Here is a 22247-nt window from a genome sequence, read left to right as displayed (position 1 = left end):
TGCTCCCCACCGGAGCCACAAGCCTGGCACCCCCAGCTGCCCACTGAACAGTTTTGGGTGAATAAATAGTCACCAATTGAATAGCATCGAGCAAGCCGGCCTGCTCGCTGGAAGAAGCACCTGTCTCGCGGGGGAGATGGACACGGAGACAGACACTGAAACTGAGGTCAAAACACGCAGAGGTTGATGGGGGAGCGCGGGAGCACGCACGAGGTCCCAGGGCATCGGGAAAGCAGTCACAAGCGTCAGCCGTCCCCGTGTGTGCAAGGGTCCTTCCACGCTGGGAGGCTACTCCAGTGAGAGGTGGCCCCTGTCCTTCCAGGTGGTGAGGCACCCTCTTCCCTGGAGACACCCTCAGAAGGCCAGGGGCCGCCTCCCCTGCTCCCCAGTGTGTGTCACAGCAAGGGACAGCCGGAACCCTGCTCCACCCCTACCTCCCCTGGCACCACGAGGGACCCTAGTCCCTTCTCTGGGGCTGAGGCACCTTCTACCAGGGCTGCTCTTTATGCCTGATGTCAGTGGCTCTCACAAGCCCCCCCAGTTGCAGGAGGAGGTCTGGGGTGGGGCCGAGAATCTGCCTTGCTACCTGCTCCCAGGTGATGCCCTTGCTGCAGGTCCTGGCACCCCATTTGGAGAACCACTGCCCTGGGGTGTTTCCGGGCCCTGCTAAGGGTCAGGGCTTCTAAGAGCCCCCGCACGGCTGGGGTCAACGTCGAGGGAGCACTTTCCCTCCTGGGGCAGCAGGCCTTCAAGAGGGTGGGAGAGGTCTTTGGGACATCTCCGGGATCCTCAAGACAGAGGCGGGGACCCTACTTGCCCCCCTGATAGCACCTCACCCGGTGGCCACCGTGAGGCCGAGCTGTACCAGGCTCCATGTCTGCACGATCAACTCCAGTCCTCTTCCCTGCAGGCTGTGAATCGTGTTCCCTCACGCCTGCTTTACTGATGAGAAAACCGAGACTTAAAAGCCTTTCTAAGGTGGGAGGGAGAGGGTGTGGCTATCAAGGGCCACAAGAGGGATTCTGGTGCTGCTGGGATGTTTTGTATCTTGACTGGACCCATGTCACTCTCCTAGTGGGGAAGGTTTCACAAGATGTCACCACTGGGGAACACTGGGTAGAGAGTACACAGGATCACGTTGAGATATTTCTTACAACTGTTGTGTCTACAGTTATCTCAAAATATTTATTTTTTTTAAATTAGGTGGATTAAAAAAAAAAAAATCTTCAGTGTACTCAGGCCTGACGAGTTTGCACAAGCGGCCTCAAACACAAAGGTGTCTCACCCCAGACGTGGGCTCCCCAGAATTCCCCCTGCAGCCCGGCTCTGAGCTGGTGCCCCATGCTGGGAGAGCCCCCCTCCTAGGGGGCATGGAAGATGCTGCGGAAAGTACAGCAGTTGGAGACCACAGGGCCTTCTGGAGAGGGGGCAGTGAAAGGGGGCAGTGTCCAGGCCGCACGGAGGTCTAACCAGCCTTGCTCTCTCCTTCCCCAGGGCAATCAGGACGCCACGGCTCCGCCTGAAGCGATGGCCCAGTCCTACCCCCCGGCCCAGTACCCGCCTCCACCACAGAACGGCATCCCCGCCGAGTACGCCCCGCCGCCACCGCACCCCACGCCGGACTACTCGGGCCAGACCCCGGTCCCCCCGGAGCACGGCATGACCCTGTACACACCAGCACAGACCCACCCGGAGCAGCCGAGCAGTGAGACCAGCACACAGCCCATTGCAGGGGCCCAGACAGTGCCGGTAAGGGCCCCCCACCTTCAGAACTTCAGGGGGAGTGCCGGTGGGGAAGGGGCCTGGGGGCCTGTCTGGCCCATAGCAGGGCTCCCCGCCCCCAGGAAGGAGCTCCTAGCCTCCAAGCTCATCGCCATCCGACCCCAAGGATCTTTCTGGTGGGCAGGTGCCACGGCGGGGCAGCCAGGCCCACCGCCTCTAGCTGCCCCCCACCCTGGTCTCCCCGAGCCGCAACTTCAGGCCAACTCTCACCTCATCTGGGAGACGGAGCGTGTCCTCAGCGGTCAGTGACCTGTTAATGGGAAGTGAGAGAAATGGGCGAGGCCGGTGGCCTGGGCTTGCTCGGCCCAGCGGCATCACGGGGGCAAGCAGGGGGCGGTGGCGGGGGTGGGGGCGGCTGGCGGCAGCAAGGAGAGGCCCAGGGCCCCTCAGGGCTGTCTCGGGTTGCAGGCACTCCTATCATTGCTAATCACTTGTAATCTACCTGCTTGGCTGCCCTCCAATCAGATAGCTTCAATTATGTGGTTGTAATGCAACCCCAAGGAGAAAGTGCTGAGCCTGGCACTTCTCGGAGATTTCCTGATAGCAAGGATCACATCCAGGAGTGGCCGCCGCCCCTGGCCAACCTGGGGTGGGCGCCCTGTGAAGGTAGCCCCTCTGGAGACCAGGCTGCTGCATCCCCCTCCCTGACCTCCTCCGCTGCATTCTCCATGGGCCTACGCCCCGCCGAGCTCTGGGGCTTTGCGCTCATCCAGTTGGCCCTGCTGCCTCTGTCCCATTGCTGGCTGGCGGGGCCTGGCAGGAGGCCGGCACGCCCTGTGCTGACTGGGAGCTGCACCACCCATCTGATGGGTGCCCCCCTCTGTGTGCTCCCTCTGCGCCCTAACCCAACCTGGCTCCCACGGTGTTCCCCTGGATCCAAATATCACCTACCCTCCCTGTGTAGGCAACATCATCCAAGCTCTGGGGAGACAGCACCCCAAGCTGCCCCCTGGGCTGGACCAGACCCCAGCCAGTGCCCTTCCTGCCTGCTGGAAGCACTGCCCAGCCTGAGTCAGCACCAAAGCCACCAGGCTTTTCCATTATCCCAGTGTCTCTGGTACAGGGTGTCTGCCATAGACGCCCCCAGGGTTCCACGGATGAGAAGGGCAGCGCCCACGGGCCTTAGAATGGGGAGCCAAACCATACTTCCCTGGTTTAGCTTTTCCACCTCAGAAAAGAGAGGTGAGCACGGGAGCCAGAGGGGCTCCCTGTGAACAGGTCACTGCCGGCCAACTGGTCTCTTTCTGACGGACAACAGCAGACGGGGTGTATCTGGAAAAACCTCTCACAACCTCCTTGTGAACAAATACTGACCCCCAGAGGTTTGCCCTGGGAGCAAACCTGGGAGACAAGAGGATCAGACTTGCAGCTGACACAGAGGGGGCCGAGACCGACAGCTAACACCCTCTAACACCTCGACGGCACACACAGAGGCCTCCTGGACCCCCTGACACAGCCTCACCATGACAAATTCAAAGTCGTCCTCCTTCGGGGCTTCCCTGGTGGCGCAGTGGTTAAGAATCTGCCTGCCAACGCAGGGCATACGGGTTTGAGCCCTGGTCCAGGAGGATCCCACATGCCGCGGAGCAACTAAGCCCTTGCGCCACAACTACTGAGCCTGCGCTCTAGAGCCCGCGAGCCACAACTACTGAGCCCACGTGCCACAACTACTGAAGCCTGCACGCCTAGAGCCCGTGCTCCGCAACAAGAGAAGCCCCCGCTCGCCACAACCAGAGAAAGCCCATGCACAGCAACAAAGATCCAACACAGCCAAAAATAAATAAATAATTAATTTTTTTAAAAAAAGTCGTCTTCCTTCGGCAGACATCTGCGGGGACCTGCTTGTGCCAGGCGCTGAGCCAGCACTGGCGACACACGGGAGAAATGACCGGCCCTGCCCCGCGGGAGCCGTCGCTTCCCACCAATCAGGGACATAAAGTGGAAGGGGGCCAGTGTTGACCTCCGTGCCTGTGAGAATCCACGGCCCCGGAGAGGACCCAGGAGTCTCGGAGAGAAGCCAACTAAGACATGAGAGTCTCCCTGCTCAGCTGAGCACCTCCCCAGGAAAGTGCCTGGGCCAGAGAGGGAGCCACTGAGCCCGTGAACGGGCAGCCTCGACCTTCCTTTCTTTACCTGAGGCTCTTCAGGTCCTGCAAGGGGGTCGGAGTCTGCTGCTCGACCATCGGGATCCGGAGACGGAGGCCCCACGGGTGAAAGTTGCTGGATTAGCAGGTGACCTCGAAGACACCCAGAGCTGCCCGGCAAAGATTTTGGCGTGAGTGCTCTGACTGGGAGTGTTTCTTCAAGCAGGGGCTTCCCACCTTGGGAGGAGCTGGGGAGGGTGGCCGCCGGCCGTCCTGCGCTAAGATTCCAGGAGCCACTTCTACTAAAGTAACTGCTGGCACTCCCAGCCCTGCTGCCCAGATGTCTTACGTCCCTCCTGTGTCAGGCCTCCGTCACTCCTCTGACTCTCCTCTTGGCCTTCCCCGGGCAGCCTGACGTTAGAATCAGGAGGTGCGGGGCAGCAGGTGGTGCGGGCTCCAGCTTTTGTCCAGACCTGCCCTCTCCTGTCTGTGGATTCCGTTTGTCATCACGGTGTCACCTACATTCTTTTGCCAAAAGGCAGCAGGGGGAGCAGAGCGATTGGGGCTGTGGATGGAGCAGGCCCACCTCACTACCCTGCAGGGCCCCCCAGGGGTGCGAGTTGGGGACCACCTCCCTGGAGCACTCATTCACTCAAGGTCATGCGGGTCCCCTGCAGGTGTCCTCCCCACCCACCCTCCATCGTGGGACAGCCAGAGGGACCTCCTCTCAGAAGCTCCTCCCCTTCTCCCAAATCTTCCTCTGGGGGGCCACCTCACCTTTGCACCATGGGCCTCACACGGCCTGCCGCATGGCTGTCTCTCCTCCCCCACCAGCAAGCGCTGCAGCAGCAGAAACTCCACCTGGAGTTTGGTCGGCGGCCTTTGGTCCCCTGTGCTCTTGGCTCTCGGGGCTTAAGAAAAGGGAAAGGGGCAGCCCGTGGTGGGAGTGCACCACCGCAGGGTGAGACTCAGCCGCGTGCCGCCTCCACGCAGGCATGGTGCGAGCAGACGGCACCATCAGCGCCAATGCAACAAGCGCAGCGGCCGGCAGAGAGTTCCTGGAGCGTGGCATCATTCACAGAGTCCAAAGCGGACACACAGCTCCACTCAAGGGTCTGAAGAAGACTTCATGAGTGAACGGCTTGAGGCCACACGCGGAGAACGCCTCCTCCAAGGCTGGCTCACCGCCCGCCAGGGGCGAGCCATGTCTGGCAGGCAGCTGACAGTCACTGCACGAGTGCCCAGGAGGTCTTGGAGGACCAAAGATGAGGAGAGATGGGGCTGTAGAGAAAGGGCATTTCCAAGAGTCTCCTGTGCGGCGTCAGCAAGCCTTGACTCCATCCCAGTGACGGCCACCAGGTCCTGGCCTGCTGCCTGTGGCCCTGCCAGACCTAATGACCCCTGCCCAGGGCCCTCTTGGCCTCTCCCTGTGCTGGGCTTGGGGAGGCCCAGGGGAAGAGAGCTGCAGGCTCCTCGGAGGGTGCGAGGGTGGGAGATATGCTGTCCCACCCAGAGGGGCCGGCTGCTGCCTTGAAAGGTGGAGGGGGACCCATGACGGCTAAGGTGACACAGAGATGGGGAGGACGCAGAAGCAAAGCGGCCGAGAGCAGTTGTGGGAGGGAAGGGAGCGTTGCTGTGGCTGTTTCTCTTTTCCCTGCATTTGAGAATCAAAGGCAAAGATTGCTTTAAAAAAGAAAAAGGAAGTAAACTCCCTTGGAAGGCGGTGCAGGCTGCCTGGACCGCTGTGATAAATGGTGGGAAGGCCTCCATCTCGCCTCGGGGCAGCCAGTGTGCTGTTACACTCGGAGGTTTCTCTGCACATCTTACAATTTCACAGTCATTGAACCCATTTATCTGCCTCTGTCTGCAGCTGCGCTTGGGGTCAAGGGGGGCTCTTTTCTTACTTGTGTCCTGCCCCCATCACCCCATTTCTCCCACCTGACCCTCAGCTGCTCCCCTAAGGGCCTCTGGGGTGGGATGCAGAGGCAGGAGGACCCTGGATCTTGGAGACACACAGTGGGCTCAGTTCTGCTATTAGGAGGGGCCCAAGGCGGGGCAGAAAGGACAGCCCAGCCCAGCCCCAGATGCCCCAGCTTTGTCAGCACCCTCCCGTGGTGCCCCCACAACCCCTGCCCCGCCCAGGGCTCCCCATCTCCTGTGAGCGCGAGCTGGGCCTTTCCTGTGGCCCTGGCCGCTAGGTCGCGCTGACCGCTGCCCTCTGCTGGCCCAGAGTCAGCATTGCACGCCCCTCTCCCACTAGTTTTCCAAGTCTGGGGTGAGTCCATTAGTCACCTGTACCCAGCAGCAGCTGAGGGCACAGGTCTGTGGGAGGCACGGGGTGGAGGGGGGGTGACAGGGGGCACCGGGCCCACCCTTACCACTGCACGGAAGAGCCACAGCTTGTTGTAGCCAGAGGGCGGGACTCAGACTTAAGAAGAATCAGCAGATGCACTGCCGGTTCTGCCTTGATTCAGGGGCACAGACGGGCCCTCTGAAGGTGAGGCACAGGCTTATTTTCTGCAAGGAAGAGTGGGACCAAGGGAGGAGGAGGACAGCAGGACAGCTGGGGAGGGGGCTGAGCTGTTGGGCATCTCCAGGTCCCGGGCTTGGGGGGAGGAGCCCACAAGTGTCCCCAAAAAGCCCAAAGGCAGCTGCCCCATGTTGCCCATCAGGAATGAGGTCATGTGCAGGCCAGACCAGGATTCTCAGAGACTTGCTACCTCACTCCCACCCCACCAGCTGTTCCTCCTCAGACGCCTCCCTGCTAAAGGTGGGCTCCTGGGAGCGGGGGGGTCGGTACTTGTTGGCAAACCCCCAGGAACAGGCTCAGGACCCACACTTGGGCTCAGAGAACACACGCTCGTCAGAACTGGGCCTGCCACGCATGGGATGGCCAACCTGCTGAGCCCCAGGTCACGCATGTCCCCAGGCACACGAGACGATGGTAGCTTCAAACCCACAAATGGGTTCTGACACCCTGTGCTTCCTCTCAACACAGGAACAGAGCTGAGTCTAAGGGGCCTTTGAACAAGATGCTCCCGTGCTCCTGCAGCCCTCCCCAGGCCCCCTGCCAGCTCACCACCTGGAAGTGTGCCCAGGAGCTGGTGACATCCTTTCCCCTCCCCTATGGCATCCGCTGAGCGCAGGAGTTGGGGGAGCGGCCCTTTCCTTCCAGAAAGGATGACGAGGGTGGCCATCAAGGGCAGGCACTCAGGAGTCCAGAGACATCTCCAGCCACTGGCCTTGGTGAGGCTCTGCTCCTCGGGGTCCACTCCTCAGCCGCAGCACGAGGCCTCGGTCACAGTGACCTCGCCCTGCTCACTGCCCTGGCTCCAGGAGGCTTGTGGTACTGGTCAGCACTCCTCTGGTGGACAGAACCCACCAGAAGCAAATGGGCAGTTCCTGGGGACCCATGGAAAGTGCTCTCCGGCAGCTCTCCTCTCAGCTGTCCTCGTAGCATGTCTCTGCGGCCCAGCCTCTCGCCGCCGGCCAGCTGCCTCTGCACCTCCAGCCACGTGGGAGACCACAGCCACTGGGACTTCCATTTGTGCAAAGTCTAACCCAGGCCTCGAGGACCCTGCCCTCCCCGCTTCACTCTCTGTAGGCCCCCAGGCCGTCGTCTGGAGTCCTGTCCCGGAAGCAGACCCCCAGACAAAGATTCAAATTCAAGCAGTGTATTGGGCTGGTGATCCCAGAAGACCCGGGAGGAGAGCCGGGACTTGAGACAGGAAAAGGAAAGAAGCAATAAAAGGTGTTTCTCGGCCCGTTATGCCCACAAGGGGCAGAGGCACGAGGGGTCAGAGGAGCCCCACGGGAGGGAGCCGGCGTCTGTCCACCCACCCCATCCGTCACTGGCTCTGCTCTTGGATACTAATGCTGAGCAGCACGCAGAGGGCCATGGGTGCCAGCCCCCAGGTCACGATGAGCCCACCAGGCCCCTCGGTCAGTCCTCCCCGCACTCACCACGCCCAGCCTGCCTTTGGCTCCGGGGATTCAGCAGGGACCAACCAGGCTGAAGGGCAGCCTGGCTGTGAGCTGGTGGCCCGTCCCTGTTGAAGTCCCCAGGGAGGAACCTCGCGCACGCCACCAGCCCAACCTGCTTGTTGCACTGCACCACCTCGGGGCCTCTTCACGGCCTTGACCTCTTGGGCAGCTGGTGGGAGAGGGGGGTCCTTGCTTTGTGGCAGCTTTGTTCCCTGAGACCCGAGTCTTTCAGAGTCCTTCTGTTGACCAACATTTGGGTCCAAAATAAGGACCAGCTCTGAAGCACTGGACGTGGCCACCCCTGAGCCTTGGAAGATGCAGAGCCCCAGAGCAGGGTTAGAAGAAGAGGCAGGCAGCCCCGGGGTGGCCTCCCTGGGGGGCAGCACCGCCATGGGTATGTGTGCCACGGTGGCTTCTGAAACTTCTCCACTTTCCCATCAGGCTGGAAACCCCAAATGGCGCCCGTGGTCCCAGAACTCGGGCTGTCAGGGAAGCTGTGCGCTCATGACCTCAAGGACCGTGTTAGCCAAGGGACCGCTGAGGTCAGGCCTCAGTGGACAGGCCGAGCCACGGTGGGAGGACGCACCGGGCCAGGGAGACCTGGCCCTGTGACGATGTTGCAGACACAGCCCGGGGAAAGGCCCAGAAGTGGGACCTGAGGCTGAGGTTCTGCTGTGCCACGTCTCCTGCGAGTCCCAGGATGGGGACGTCCAAGGGGCTTGGGGAAGACCTGGCGCTTAGATCGTCCCCTGCTGTGGGATGGGAGCTGAAGGGGGCACCTCCCAGCCCGGGTCCTCTTCCCGCAGCAGACAGACGAGGCGGCACAGACGGACAGCCAGCCGCTCCATCCCTCCGACCCCACAGAGAAGCAGCAGCCCAAGCGGCTACACGTCTCCAACATCCCCTTCCGGTTCAGGGACCCCGACCTGCGGCAAATGTTCGGGGTGAGTGTGTGTGGCCCCCCCATCTGCGCTCCCACCCCCAGCGCACAGCCCAGGTGTCAGAGAGGCCCCCTGGGTTTCCTGACTCCCCTTGCCCTCTGGGTCCAGCCCTGCTCTGACCCGAGCCTGTGGGGTAGGAGGGAGGAGGAGGGATGCAGGCTTGGGGTAGAGAGACCTGCGTGGCTGCCACCTCCACCACCTGCCCCTCAGGCCCAGGCCAGTGCCAGTCAGGTTATCACTCTGCTGGCCCCTCCTTCTGATGAGGGCTCCAGGGACCCCTGTGCCCCCAGAGGGCACCCAGAGTGGCAGCCCAGCCTCCTGGCCTCACACCCAGCAGCCCTGCCTGTCCTGTGTGCCTGGGGCCCAGGCACTCAACCTCTCTGGGCATCCTCCAGGCCCCAGGGGTGGGGCGACAGGAGAGCACACGATGGGAAGCACGTGCGCGTTCCGTTCCTGGATTCTCCCTGTCTGTTCCTAGACTTTGCTCTGTAGGATTTCAGCCAGTTGCAGGGTTACTGTGAGATCCTGCAGGGAGGCCCCTAAGTCCCGTGGTGACTTTATTCTGTCACTTGATTTGAACACCTAGCAGGTGCTGACACCCACCGGGTGCCAGGGCTGCCCCGTGGGCAGGTGAGGGGGCAGCAGCCAGGGTTCAGCCCCGGCCACAGAGGACACATGCGCCTGGCCCGTGTTCCCTCCCTTTCTTCCCTCTCCCACCCCAAACTCTCCTCCCCCGCCTGCCCTGTGCCCACTCCCCACTTCTGCCGCAAGTCAGGCAGGCTCTGGGCCCTGAACCCCAGCCCTCCCCTCATGCCACCCACCACCCCAGATGGGATTTGTCAGGCAAACAGGAGGTGGCCTCGGGATGGACTCAGCACCCACATTTGCCCTTGCCCCAGATATCCACTTCCCTTCCTGGGGCCCAGGCCCCATTGGATTTGGGGTTACACCCAGTAGGGTGCAGGCAGGATTTAGAATCATCAGAAGATGAGAATTCTGCCCCCTCTTGGCCCTGGGCCTGGGCAGCTGCCAAACCTCTCTGAGCCCGGGGCCCCCACTCAAAGCGGCTGGTATTACGATGTTATTAGGTCAGTTCACTTGGACGCCCTTCCAGTCCCTACAGGCCGCCCAGGGGCACCCATGGTCCCTGCAGGATGCCCATGAGCTCACTCGCCCCTGCAGCACAGCAGCACCACCCTCCCTCTCCAGTACTTGGCAGGGTTGGCATTGCCTCACTGTCTGGTTCCACGTCCCTCCTGGCCCACGTGACACCCACCTCCCGAATGTTACAGGGTGAAGGGGAAACTCATCAATTGTATGCACTGGAGACCTCAGGACAGGCCCCTCGGGACCTCAGCTGGGATTTTAGGGGACCTGGTTCACAGGTTCCTGGTCTCACGTGCCAGTGAGGGAGACAAGGCTGTCCCTTGGGAGTTCCAGGCCAGCGATGGGGCAGGAAGGGGGCAGCCAGAGCATCTGGGCCCAGCTGACTGGTATGTCCTGGTCAGGCAGAGGGGCCTGGGGTCACTGCACCCTGCCCCACACACAGCCCAGCCCCAAACAGCACAGGCAGCAGGCAGTGTAGGGTCCCTCCCTAGCGCTTTGTCTCTTCCAGGGGCTCCTCTCCCCGCCAGCACCCCACCTTTTGGGAAGGACTTACCCAGAACCCATGTGTGTGAATTAGGGCTGGCTGTCAGCAACTTGTGGCAAAGTCCCAGCAGGGAGAGGAGAGGAATGCTGATGATACCGCAGATGGGACCAGTGTCCTGGCAGGAAAAGCTCTCTGCACGGGAAGGTGGGGAGGGATGCGCCCCCCCCGCGCCAGGCTACCCAAGAGTACCTTCATGTCCCTGCAGGAGGCGGAAAGGGGGCCGGGGGCAGAGGACCAGACGCAGGCAGTGGGCAAGGGTCCCATGGGGAGCAGGCGAGCCGGGCCAGCAGTCTTAACACACCCTCTCCTGTCTCCCCCACCCCCATCTCTGTCTCTGCAGCAATTCGGAAAAATTTTAGACGTGGAGATCATTTTTAACGAGCGGGGCTCCAAGGTGGGTGCCGCCCAGAGGCCGCCACCATTACAGCGCCCGGCTGTAGGTCCCGCCAGGCTAACGTGTGAAATGTGCGTTTCCTTCCTGGAGAGCTCCGAGCCTGAGGACCCCTGAGCGACACGGGTGCTTGTACTCCCCGCTCCTCCGCCCGCCCCACCCTCCCCACCCCGCTGTCTGTGTTGTCGCCGCTGCTGAGGCTTCCTTCTCTCTAAGTCGCCAGGACCTCTCTGTCTGCACTCGGAGCCCCGGCCCCTGGGCCTGGGTCCCCAGCCTTCGAGCCGCTCCCCCGGGGCCACCGGCCTTCCTGGAGCTGCCCGGAGACTCAGTGGAGGGCCTGCAGGGGGCAGGCGGGAGGGTGCCCGCTCCTGGACGGGAAGACACCCCCCCCCCGCACTTGGGGCTCCTGGGGTGACGATGGGTGAGGCTGCCCCCACTCTGGGTCCAGAAGCCCAGCCTTGGCCCCCCAGGTGGGGTGAGGGCAACAGTCCTGGCCCCTGCTCAGGTCAGCATCTCTCTTATAGCTCTGGCCTGTCCCCTCAAGTGCCAGGCGGTCAGCTCAGGTCAGGCTCAGGCCAGGCCAGCAGCTGCCCCACCCCCGGGGCCGTACGTCTCCCGGGCGACCTGCCAGTGGCACCAGGACAGACCTCTGGGCTGCCCGAGTCTCTCCTTCAAGTCACCTGACTCAACCCCTCTCTCTCTCTCTCTCTCTCCCCGCCCCCCATTGCCCTGCCCCCCCCCCCACTCCCCACGCCTCCTTTGTTTTCCTTTTTCTCATCCTATGTCTTTCTCTCCATGTCTGTCCTTCTCCGCTCACAGGGTTTTGGGTTTGTAACTTTTGAAACTAGCTCAGATGCTGACCGAGCCCGGGAGAAGCTGAATGGGACGATCGTAGAGGGACGGAAAATTGAGGTGCTCAGATAAGTGTGTTGCGGCAGGGACGCCCTTGAGAGCCGCCTCCGGTCACCCTGGGCCCCCGACCCAGCCCCGCTGCTGCCATGCAGAGAGCCGGGCCAGGGCCCCATGGCAGGGCCAAGCTGAGACCGGAGCTGAGCCCACCACCTGCCACCTCTTTTGGGTCTAGACCTCAGGCTCACCCAAGGGCCCCCCACCCTGCCCCCTCCCTCTCATTCCTGGAAAAGGTCCCCAGCTGTGGGGCTCAGCCAGACACTGGGAGGACCCCAGACGTCACGTCTCTGAGGCTTGGCGGCTCCAAGGACCTCAACCAGCCCAGTCTGCCCGTAGTTGGGAGGAGGTCATTAATCTCACCAAGGAGCGGCAGCTGCCCCGTTCCCCCCTCCCCATGCTGCTGCATCCTGCAGTTTGCCCCTTGCCTTTATCCCCCAGAGGGTGGGCAGCAGTACGCGGCCAGAGCCGAGAAAGGGATCCAGCCCAGAGGCGCAGAGGGGAGAGAAGGCGAGGGGTCCCCCGACACTCCCCCCTCCACCACCCCTTCCCGGGGGGCTGCGTGTGCCCTGCTCAGTGCTGAGGCTCTGGTGTCTGGGAGCTGGGCTTCCCCAGCAGGGCGGGCAGCGAGGGTGGCCAGGGAGGGAGGGGTCAACGGCTGGTGCAGAGCCCCTGGAAGAGCGGTGGAAGGACCTGAGGGAGGGTTTCCAGAAGCAGGAGTGCCAGAGGCACCGACCTCAGCCAGGCTCCAGCCCAGCCTCCAGCAGCACAGGCTGCGGCCCCAGGCCCCAGGGGCTCACACTGACAGGGGGGGAGGCAGTACAGCCCAGACCCCTCCCTCGAGGTCCACACCTGCCCTGTTTTCTGCTCCCTCCGCCGAGGCCCTCCTCCTTCCTACACCCCAGCCCAGTCCTCTGGGCAGCCTGACCACGGCCTTAGATGTCTGCACAGTAGGACCCACTCCCCTGGCACCCACCTGCTCCTCCCCCATCGGCCTTGCCCCACCACCACGGGCACGTGTGCTCCCCGCCCCCACAGAAAGCTCTCTGCTGGCCTCAAGGGAAAGGGGTGCTGCCCCCACGGGGAGGGGTGACCATCCTGGTGCCCACAACCAGGAGGGCCTCAGCAGCCACCCACGGCAGAGAAGTCTTGGGGGCCATTCTGTTAGCTGCGCTGAGAGCACTTTGGGGAAAGTCCACCAGCCAGCTGCTCCAGTGGCCTTGGGTCGCCAGAGAGAGGCTGGGCTCGGTTTGTGGGAACAATCCTGTGAACGGCAAGAGCCAGTGGGACTGGACACAATGCTTCAGCCGAGGGCCCGGGGCCTGGGCCAGGCTGGGCACCAGCCAGTTCTGGGAACAGTGATGGCCCAGGTTCTCAGCCGGCGGGTGAGGGGGCGGGCAGCACTCGGAGACAGGAGGCCAGGGAGGAGGGCAGGCCATGGTGGGGGGCCAGGCGAGCAGTGGAGGCGGTCCTGTGCCTCGCCTGGGTGTCCCAGGGCCTCCTCCCCAGCCCCCAGCCCCCTCCGAGGCGGCCACGGAGAAGTTCAGAGCAGGACCAGGCAGCCCGTGGCCTACAGGCTAATGTTCCCCTCAGCCTCTCCCTCCCTCTCTCTGGGCAGGTCAATAACGCCACAGCCCGAGTCATGACCAACAAGAAGACTGCCAACCCCTATACCAACGGTAAGCGGCCCAAGACCCCAGGGAGGCTTCAGGGGCCACCAGTGGGGACAGGGTCCAGGAGGAGCCCAGGCTGCTGGAGGCCAGCCTCCCTGGATGCTGAGTGCCCCCTCATGTCCCGGCTCTGCCGCGGTCAGAAGGGGGTGGGTCAGTGAGGCAGGAGGAGACCTGGGGCCACCCGCCTCCACCCACACAGCTGGTGAGACCCCCGTGCTTTCCCAAGCGTGGCCGCACCCAGTGGCCGAGGACAGGCTTCAGGCGCAGGGGGAAAGTGGCCACTTCTGGATCATTCCTTATTTTCTGAGTGCCGAGGCTAGAGGCGCTCAGTATTTAATGAGTACGATGACAGTTAGAGGGACAGCCCCCCGCCGCCCACCCCTGGGCCTTGGAAACACGGAAAGGTTGAGGGCCCGCTGGCCATAGTGTGCGTCAGCTGAGCAGTGTGCCCGTGTGCACCTGGACCTGGCTGTAAGCAGAGGTGGCCAGTCTTCTCTGCAACAAAACTGCTGACGCTAAATGCTGGCTGCAGGGAGGAGCGGAGGGACGGCTCTCAGCCGCTGTGTGACTTGACTCCACCAGGCAAGGATTGGTGCGGGGACTGGTTTGAGTGTAGCTGGGAACTCTTTGGGGCCTTTTTGACTTTGTTCCTCTAGCCAGGAAGCAGCAGCCCTGCTCCATCAGGACAAGCCTCCTGGCGGGGCGTGGGCTTTGCTTCCCACCCCCCCTAGCAGGGAAGAGTGGACTGAGCCACCCCCAGACTCTCTTGTCCCGGTCTGATCAGATATACATGGAGTCAGGGGACCGGCCAGCACAGAAAACCTAGGGCAGGACAGTGGGCGGATCTGCCGCCTGACTCACCAGCCGGACCCCCCAATCTGTCCTCCTGGGGCAGGGCTGGGGCACTGGCCAGACCCCATTTAGACTAGATTATTGTCGCTCCCATCCTGCTTTTTCGAGGACTATCAAAGCTCAAATTCTTTCTAAAAATCTGGGGGCTCCCCGGCTTTGCGCCTGTCCTGAGCACACGCTGTGTATGACTTCAGTGGCCTGGCGCTCAGCACAGGAAGGGAAGAGGTAGACGTTTTTACAGGGCCAGGGTGATCCTGGGGGCTGCACAGCCTCTCCCGAGAGCCACACGCCCCTGCTTTCTGGGCAGACCTGAGGATGTTGAGGAACATGGGATTCAGAAGAGAATCCATCCCTGAACAACTGCACCCTTGGCTCGGAATGGGCACAGAACCGAGGCCGGTTGAACGACGGGGAGTGGAGAGAGGGAGAAACCTCTGCCCACTTCGGTGGCAAACATGGTTTCATTTAAACATCTTAGTTGGCCTGGGCAAGAGTGACAAGGGCTGCAGTGGGCCGGCCCTGGGTTCCCTGCAGGTGGCAGTGAAGCCCAGTTCATGGGCTCTGTTGACTGAGGCTTGACTCTGCTCAACGCTCCAGAGGACTCAAATTCATCAGTCAGTCAGAGGGGCAGAAATTTCCGCTTCAGGAAACAGACTCACCAGGTTTGACCAGGTGTTACTATTTGCAGAAGAAACAAAGGATCTACCCAGGTGGGTCTCAGACTGCCTCTGTAATCTGGGGTCCCAGACAGTGAATTGGGGCCAGAGCAACAGGTGGAGGCACCCAGGATTCCAGAATTGGCAGAGGGAGGTGCCAGGGCCATCCGAAGCAGAAGTGCAGCCTCTCAGACTGCACCCAGAAGAGCTGCCAGATGGGACCTAAGGGAGGTGGGCTTGGGTCACTGGCTCAGGACTCTGCTCCATCGTGGATTTTTACTAAGAAGACTCAGTTCTTGGGACTGGAGGTCTTCCCAGAAGATGAAGCGTTTCTTCCCTCCTGACCTGGTATTTATAGAAGATTCCAGAGGCCTAGCAGTAACGTTCAGATGCAAACGTCTGTGCTGGTCGTGTGACGGTGGACCAGGGATGGAAGGCGACCCACAGTCTCATGGAGAGTGTGGAGAACAGGCCCCCAGGAGGAACAAGGCCCCAGAAACTCTGTCCTGGACACCTCCCGGCCAACCCAGCAGTGGGGCTGTTAGAATCTGGGCTTGAGACGTGGAGCTGGGCTGGGGGTGTGCTGCAAAGATAAGACCCTGATAAGCTGAGGGGCCAGGGGCTGGGCCTGGTCAGGTGAGCTGACCCCACTCTCACTTCCTGACCACCTGGAGCTGGTACAGGCTCAGCTGGTTGGTTTCTACCCCCAGAGCCTCAGGTGGGAGCAGGCCTTCACCCGTGCACCTGGGTCTCTGGTGGGAGAGGATGACCAGCCTGCCCACCTGCAGAGAGGGAGAGGCCGGGGGCCAGGGAGTGGCCAGGAACGTGGGTCTGGCATCCCACAGCTGGTCTGGCTCTGCCACTCTCCAGCCCTGTGATTCAAGGCTGCCGCCCCTCCCTGAGCCTCCATTTGCTCATCTGTAAGATGGGAGGGCGTGACACCTTCCTCGTTGGATGGGTCTAGGACAGTGTGGCATATGGTAAAGTGGTCAGGGGATGCTAGCTGTCCTTCTCATTATCCCTAATCCCAAGGCCCCTCCTCCCCACCTCCTCCCCCGGCAGCCCTCCCACCGGCTGCTTTGGGGGAAAACAGACACAGGATGGCAAAAGCAGGACTCAGCACTGAGAAAGGGAGCCCCTCGGGAGCCCCGACCCAGGACAGAGACGGGCAGGAGGTGAAGGAGGTCGCCGTGGCTGAGGCCAAGCACCTTTACGGCAGCCTCTGACCCTCCTGGAAGGCAGCCAGGTGCCCACATGAGACAGCTCCCATGAGATTGGGCTGTCAGGGACTAAAGTACCCAGGCCACCAGCAGCCCCCATCCCAGCTGGGGGCCTACAGACGTTGCATAATAATGCGTTCCACTTTCCCTCCTAATGCTCTTCTGCAGACACTGCAGACCCCAAGCTGCTGGGGCCCGTGCCCCAGGACAGGGAGGGCCTGGGGCAGGCTGGGGAAGGCCGAAATGTGAAAAGAATCAGGACACCAGGCGGATCGTCCGGAGTGACTGGGTCTCTGTTAGGAAGCAGAAGGCACTCAGCCAGTGAGGCTGCAGCATCCCACGAGGGGCCCAGGGACTGTGCCCCGCCTAATCCATCTACCCCGACTGCAGAGGGAGGGGTCCCGCCCGTCCTCTGCAGTGGCCACGGCCTCGGAATGTCCCAGTGGGGCTCATCCTGGAGTCTCTGGGGTTCCCAAGCATAGTGTGAGGTGGGGAGACAATGGGGAAGACAATGATTGGGTTTCTTTGCTTCTCTTCTAGGCTGGAAGCTAAACCCGGTGGTAGGGGCAGTCTACGGACCAGAATTCTATGCAGGTAAAGGCTGGAGCTGCGGCGCGGGGCTGGGGCGGGCCTGGCCGGGTATTGGGCGGTCATTGGCCAGTCGTCCTGGGTGGGAGGACGTGGCCAGGGGCGTGGCTAGGCGGGGACGGGTTTTTCGGGGGGCGTGGCCAGGCCGAGGCGTGGTGGGGCGTGGCCATGTGGGTGCGGCCAGGCGGGATGTGTGGCCAGATGCGGCCGTGGTCAGGCCCCCTAGCCCTCCTGCCTCCCCTCCTTCCCTTAGCCTTCCCTCTCACACTGTCTCCTCTCCGACGCCCTTTCCTGCAGTGACGGGGTTCCCGTACCCCACCACCGGCACAGCCGTTGCCTACAGGGGCGCGCACCTACGGGGCCGGGGCCGGGCTGTGTACAACACGTTTCGGGCTGCGCCGCCCCCGCCCCCCATCCCTACTTACGGAGCGTGAGTACCTGGGGCGCACGGGGAGGGAGGCTTGGAGAACGGCCCCGGGGGCGTGGGGAGGGGAGCGTGGTGCAGCCAGAGGGGCTAGGCAGCCTTTCCAGCACTGTGGCGCGGGGGTGGGGGGCGGTGGGAACTCCAACCTTCACACTGCAGTCGCTTCCGTATCAATACACCCACCTCCGCCCTGCCACCGAATCTCAGGGTCGCTGGCATGTGAGGGACGCTTAGAGCCCCAGCACCTTGCCCAATGTTTTAATGGGTGGTGGTCGGCCCTGGGGCTCAGTGGGCCTTCGCTAAGCCCTCCCTGGTCCGTTCCCCGGGGCCCGGTGCCCTCCAACCCTAATGGGGGGGGGGGATACAGCTGCCTGGGGTGGAGCAGGGGAAGGGTAAGCAAGGTGGGCCGATGGGTCCCTGGGTTTGTGGGAGAAAGGAGCTGACCAGCAAGGGTGTTACTCTATTGTTATACCAAAACAGGGCACTGGAGCAAACGCTTGTTAAAATGCCAGTCCCATGGGCAGGGCTGGCACCCTGCCCCCTCCCTCCTCAGCAGACACCGGAGCCGGCCTACCCCACCTCTCCAGCGTTCCCACCACTTTCTTGTCCGTTTGCTTCCAGGGTCGTGTATCAGGATGGCTTTTATGGTGCTGAGATTTATGTAAGTGCAGCCCCGGGGGAGGGAGGGTGGAATCTGGCATTTCATATGTCTCAGTGAACAGTGTCTCCCACTCCCTGCCCCGCTCCCCCCACCCCCTCCCGTCCTGGGAGCCCAGGGGGCGACCTCAGCACAGGTAAACCTGGGTTATCTGTGCTCAGGGTGTGAGTAGCAATGGATCCCCCAGCAGCCCGATGAGCCAGGCATGTCTTTTCCGTTTCGCAAGGTGTCAGTTGTATGATGGGGGCAGTGGGTGAATCTTCCATATCCCTAACAGCATTGGGGTCACTGAGTGAGCCCGCATAGGCACCCTGTGTCCATTGCAGAGGCCAGAGAGAGACCAGGAGGTAGAGGTTCCAGGGCAGACCCCTTGATGGGGTCCTGTCTCCTCTCTTCTTTCATGGGGCTGCACTTACTGCTTCCTCTAGCTCGGAGCCCTTGCTGACGACCCCCACCCCCCACCCCACACAAGACCTCATTTCCATCCTGGGTGGTCGCCTGTAATTCAGCAATCCATTGGTCAGGGCTAAGACGTGGTCTGAGTTAATGCCCTTTGCCCTTGTCCCATCCCAGTGTCCAGGATAGCACCGAGTCTCTATACCCGTCAGCATCAAAGTCAGGGTCACGCTGGCCTGGTGGCAACTCTGTGAGCACCTACCGTGTGCCAAAGCTTTGAACACAGCCAGACATAGCATTGATGCTCAGCCGTGTGTGTTGAACGCACAAATGGACGCATCAATGAATGAATGAATGAGGTGAACAGAAACCCCACCTTGAACCATGCCACGAAACCAGAAGCCAGGTGCCCCCAGGCCTGCACCAGCTACCCCTCACCTGGCCAAGATGAAGGTTGAAATGCTGTGTCCAGCCCACTAAGCCCGTGTGCCGTGTCCTCCCCTTACCCCGCAGGGAGGCTATGCCGCCTACAGATACGCTCAGCCCGCAGCAGCCGCGGCCGCCTACAGCGACAGGTACCCGCGGTGGGCGGGGGCGGGGAGAAGATGGATGGGCCGTCAGGCCGGGCTGGGACAGACAGGAGCCTTCACCCACAACACTCAGGGCCTGGGGGTGCCTCCCCTTGGTGGACACAGGGTCTGGACAAAGGAGACTAGCAGGTCCACGTGAGCTTGGAGACCCCAAGCCAGCAAGCCCCAAACTTCTGTAATCACTTCCTGCCTGCACTAGAGGGGAGCCTTGGGACCCCCCCGGTTCTCGGGTAGCGGACAGCTCCTCTGATGCCCAGCCCTGGAGGCCTAACCCCCGTCCCCAAGCTCTGGAGGCCCGAGTGAGAAAGGTAATTAGGAGCCTTTGCTTCTGCTCAGGCACGCCTCTGACGCCTCTCAGCGCTCCCAGGCCTGAAACCCTTCAACCCCGAGACGGAGAGGCAGAGCGTGTGCACCTTGGGAGCAGAGGTCTCTGCGCACCTGAGAGCACACCCAGGGGCCCAGGGGGGGTTCTCTTTTGTTTTGAGGGCAGGTCTTTGGGGGGGTGGGCTGGCCTGTCACCTTTCCCTGTGGGCACTCGGCCTGTTGGCTGCAGAGCTGCAGGTTGGGGAAGCGTGCGGGCTCCAGTACCGGCCAGGCGGTGGGCACTTCGTGGAGGGCAGCCATTGCGTGCCGGCTCTGGCCTGGGAACTGCCCAGCCCTCCCTCTCAGGGGCAGGCGGCACCCTTGGACCCACACCTTCCTCGCAGCCTCACACTGCGTCTCGGCCCGTGGGTCTTGTCGGGGGCACAGCAGGCCAGCGCTCGGGGTCAGCGCTCGCTGGACGTGTTCAGAGGGGGACCAGCTGTGTTCCCTCCAAACAGGCAGGAAGAAGAAGGGGGCGTGCAGGGGAGGGAGGGGCCTTGGGGCACCGTCTGGGAGGAGGCAGGAGACCTGCTGCCTCCCCTCACCTGCCCCGTTGCCCACACCCCACTCCCTGTGCTCACCTCCCCAGTTATGGCAGAGTCTACGCAGCTGCTGACCCCTACCATCACACCATCGGCCCCGCGGCGACCTACAGCATCGGAACCATGGTAAGGAGGCTGGGGCCCGGCTGCCCTGAGCCGGGACGAGACGGCTGGCGCCGCAGCCGGGTTGGGGGGCGAGCGGGCAGGCCCTTAGGGGAATGACCCAGCCCTCGGCCTGGTGCCTGGAAGACAGAGGCCTGGATTTGAGTTGGGGGAGGACTTGCCCCTTTGTGCCCTCGTGGTATTAGAGGGAGGCAGGTCTGCCCAGACAGTCGGCTGCCCGGTAATGACGTCTGGTCGTCTGGGAAGCATTCTGGTGTGGCCCAGTTTTCTGAGCCCTGTAACAAAAGTCCCGTCCGGGCCTTCCATTCCCCTCACCAGGAAAACCAAACAAAACCCTCCGGCAGAGGCTCCAGAGGCAGGCAGGGCCTCCACTTCCCCTCATGTGGGTGTGTCTGTGCAATGGTCCCTCTGTGTTCTGTCACCCCCTTTGCTGTACCTTTTCGCACATCGAGGTGGGGAACAAGGGCTACCTTCTGTTTCTCACCCAAGTCCCTGCTCCGTGGACCCTCCGTGGCTCCGGCTGAGTCTGCAGGCCCTGTCCTGGGGAGAGGGGGCCTCTGACCACAGGCCTGGGGTGGGGCGGAAGGGGCGCACTCCTGATGGGCTTGCTGAGGCCGGAGGTGTGTGGGCCGGTGTGTCCGTGTGTGTGTGTATGTATGGCCAGCTGTCGACACATACAGCCCAGCTCACTCTGTACCCCCAGATCTGCTTGCAGTGGACACCTACCTCCCAGGCCCATCCCACCCCCAACCCCAGGGGGTGTTAATGTCGGTTTTTAGCTAGCTTGGCATCCAGCATCAAAGATGAAAACATTTTTGCGGGGCTAAAGAGGGACGAGGTCCAGAGACAATATGGAATTTTTTTCATCTCCCTTGTTTTTGATTACTCCCTCCCAATTTTTGTTTTGTCTTTTTTGATTTTTAACGAGCCTCAGACATCCCAAGCAGCCTGCAGTGGCTGCTGGCAGCCATGGGGCCCTGGCCTCTGGGTGGGGGGCCCACACCCACTCCTGGATGGAGGCCCCGAAACCGTGGCTTGCAGGCCCCTTGGCTCCAGGATCGCCCGGCCCTCTGCAAAGCTGCTAGCTAAAAGGGTTAGTTAATTCACAGAGGGTTCCCTCTTACATTTTCTTTTATTGATTTTTTTTTTAAGATTTTCTGTTTTTTCCCCCAACTTTTCTTCTCTGGCACTTGCCATTTTCTTCCTTTTTCTGGGGAAACTGATGGGTAGGGCAGGAGGTTCCTGTGCAGGCCTCCCTGACCCAGGGGAGCCCAGGGGCACCGGAGAGCAAGAGTGCCAAAGGCCTGCCCTCCCAGCAGGATGGAGGAGGCGCAGGGACCCCAGAAGGCCCCACGGAGCTGGGTGAGCAGACGCAGCCCCTCCTGGTAGAGCCAAGGCCCTGGGAACCCTGACAAGAGGTCCCTCCACCCTCCCGTGCCTGGAGGGGCTGAGTCCTGCCCCCGGCAGCCCCGATGGGCGCTGAGGAGGTGGGGCTCTTGCTCAGACCTGCCCCCCAGATTACAGATGACAGAGAAAGCGGGCAGGGAAGGGCCAGGCCTGAGCCAAGAGAGTGGCCGAAAGACATCTCAAGCCTCGTTATCCAGAAGCACTGTGGCTGGTCACCCCAGCACCTCCCTGACCCCAAGACCACCACATCGGAAATAGGCCCAGGGCCCCTCCTGCTGCCATGACAACCAGCGCCCATTCTCCCCAAGGCAGACCATAAGGGGGGCAGAAAACGGGATTTAGCTATTTCTCTTTTTGTTTTTCCTTATTTTTTTTTTTTCTTTTTGCTTTTTCCCCCCTCTCCCGAAAGGCGGTACTGATTGGCTGTTTTTCATCTTTGATGTTGCAGGCTAGCCTCTGCCGAGGAGGGTACAGCCGCTTCACCCCCTACTAGCAAGAGGCCCAGCCCCTAACAGCATTCACACTGACTGCCTAGTACACACCAAACCCAGCAGTCCAAAACCAGGCACAGCCACCAGGAGGACAGTGCGCCCCTCCCGGTCAGCGACACGCGCCGCTGACCTCTGCGACTCTAAGTCCATAGGTTTTACCTCCGGCCAACTGGTCTCCCCCCCCACGATGGCGTGTGTGTCTTTGACCCTGGTCACCCCCGTATGTCTGAAACCTTGGTTCCTATTTTGACTCTGTTGACGTTGTGCCCCCCCAAGCCATTTCAGGTACAGTATACACACAGTGGGAGGGGCTAGGCCGGCAGAAGACCCCTCCCCGAGAACTAGCAATAGAGCCCGAGAGGGCCATGCCCACTCCCCATTCCCCCCGGGCTACAGAGCCACGGAAGACGCCAGCCCGGCCTCCCCTGGAAGCCACCCCAACCAGTCTGGGCCAGAGCCCCGGCCCCTCCCCTGGGGTTCAGGAAGCAGGGGGCTCCCGTCTGTCTGCCCCAGTTGGTGGGTTCC

The 22247-nt window shown here is 62.0% G+C and overlaps 1 protein-coding gene across 5 annotated transcripts; it reads left to right on the top strand.

The window, feature by feature from the left end:
- Positions 1-1488: 1488 nt before the first annotated feature.
- On the top strand, positions 1489-21724 carry RBFOX3 (RNA binding fox-1 homolog 3). Of its 5 annotated transcripts, none has more exons than XM_068529978.1 (11): positions 1489-1743; positions 8657-8794; positions 10783-10836; positions 11653-11745; positions 13358-13418; positions 16681-16800; positions 17026-17158; positions 17774-17813; positions 18720-18781; positions 19749-19827; positions 21680-21724. In XM_068529978.1, exons 1-11 carry the CDS (start codon positions 1528-1530, stop codon positions 21722-21724), a joined length of 1041 nt encoding a protein of 346 aa, XP_068386079.1. In that variant the 5' UTR covers positions 1489-1527. The 5 variants fall into 5 exon arrangements, with proteins under 5 accessions (XP_068386079.1, XP_068386078.1, XP_068386076.1 ...); XM_068529977.1 differs by having other exon boundaries at positions 1528-1749; positions 8660-8794; positions 16681-16734; XM_068529975.1 differs by having other exon boundaries at positions 1528-1749; positions 8660-8794; positions 16681-16734; positions 17633-17813.
- Positions 21725-22247: the final 523 nt, after the last annotated feature.

Source organism: Eschrichtius robustus, chromosome 20 (assembly GCF_028021215.1).
Source record: "Eschrichtius robustus isolate mEscRob2 chromosome 20, mEscRob2.pri, whole genome shotgun sequence".
NCBI lineage: Eukaryota > Metazoa > Chordata > Mammalia > Artiodactyla > Eschrichtiidae > Eschrichtius > Eschrichtius robustus.
Note: the sequence above shows the minus strand (reverse complement) of the source record. Positions and strands in the feature narration are given on the sequence as shown.

Bases quoted from the DNA above. Each gene is read 5' to 3' on its own strand.
- RBFOX3 (XM_068529974.1), top strand. From the start codon at position 1,528: ATGGCCCAGTCCTACCCCCCGGCCCAGTACCCGCCTCCACCACAGAAC. The intron at 1,750-8,656 runs GTAAGGGCCCCC...CTCTTCCCGCAG, and splicing joins CAGGGGCCCAGACAGTGCCG to CAGACAGACGAGGCGGCACA. The intron at 16,735-17,025 runs GTAAAGGCTGGA...CCTTTCCTGCAG, and splicing joins CGGACCAGAATTCTATGCAG to TGACGGGGTTCCCGTACCCC.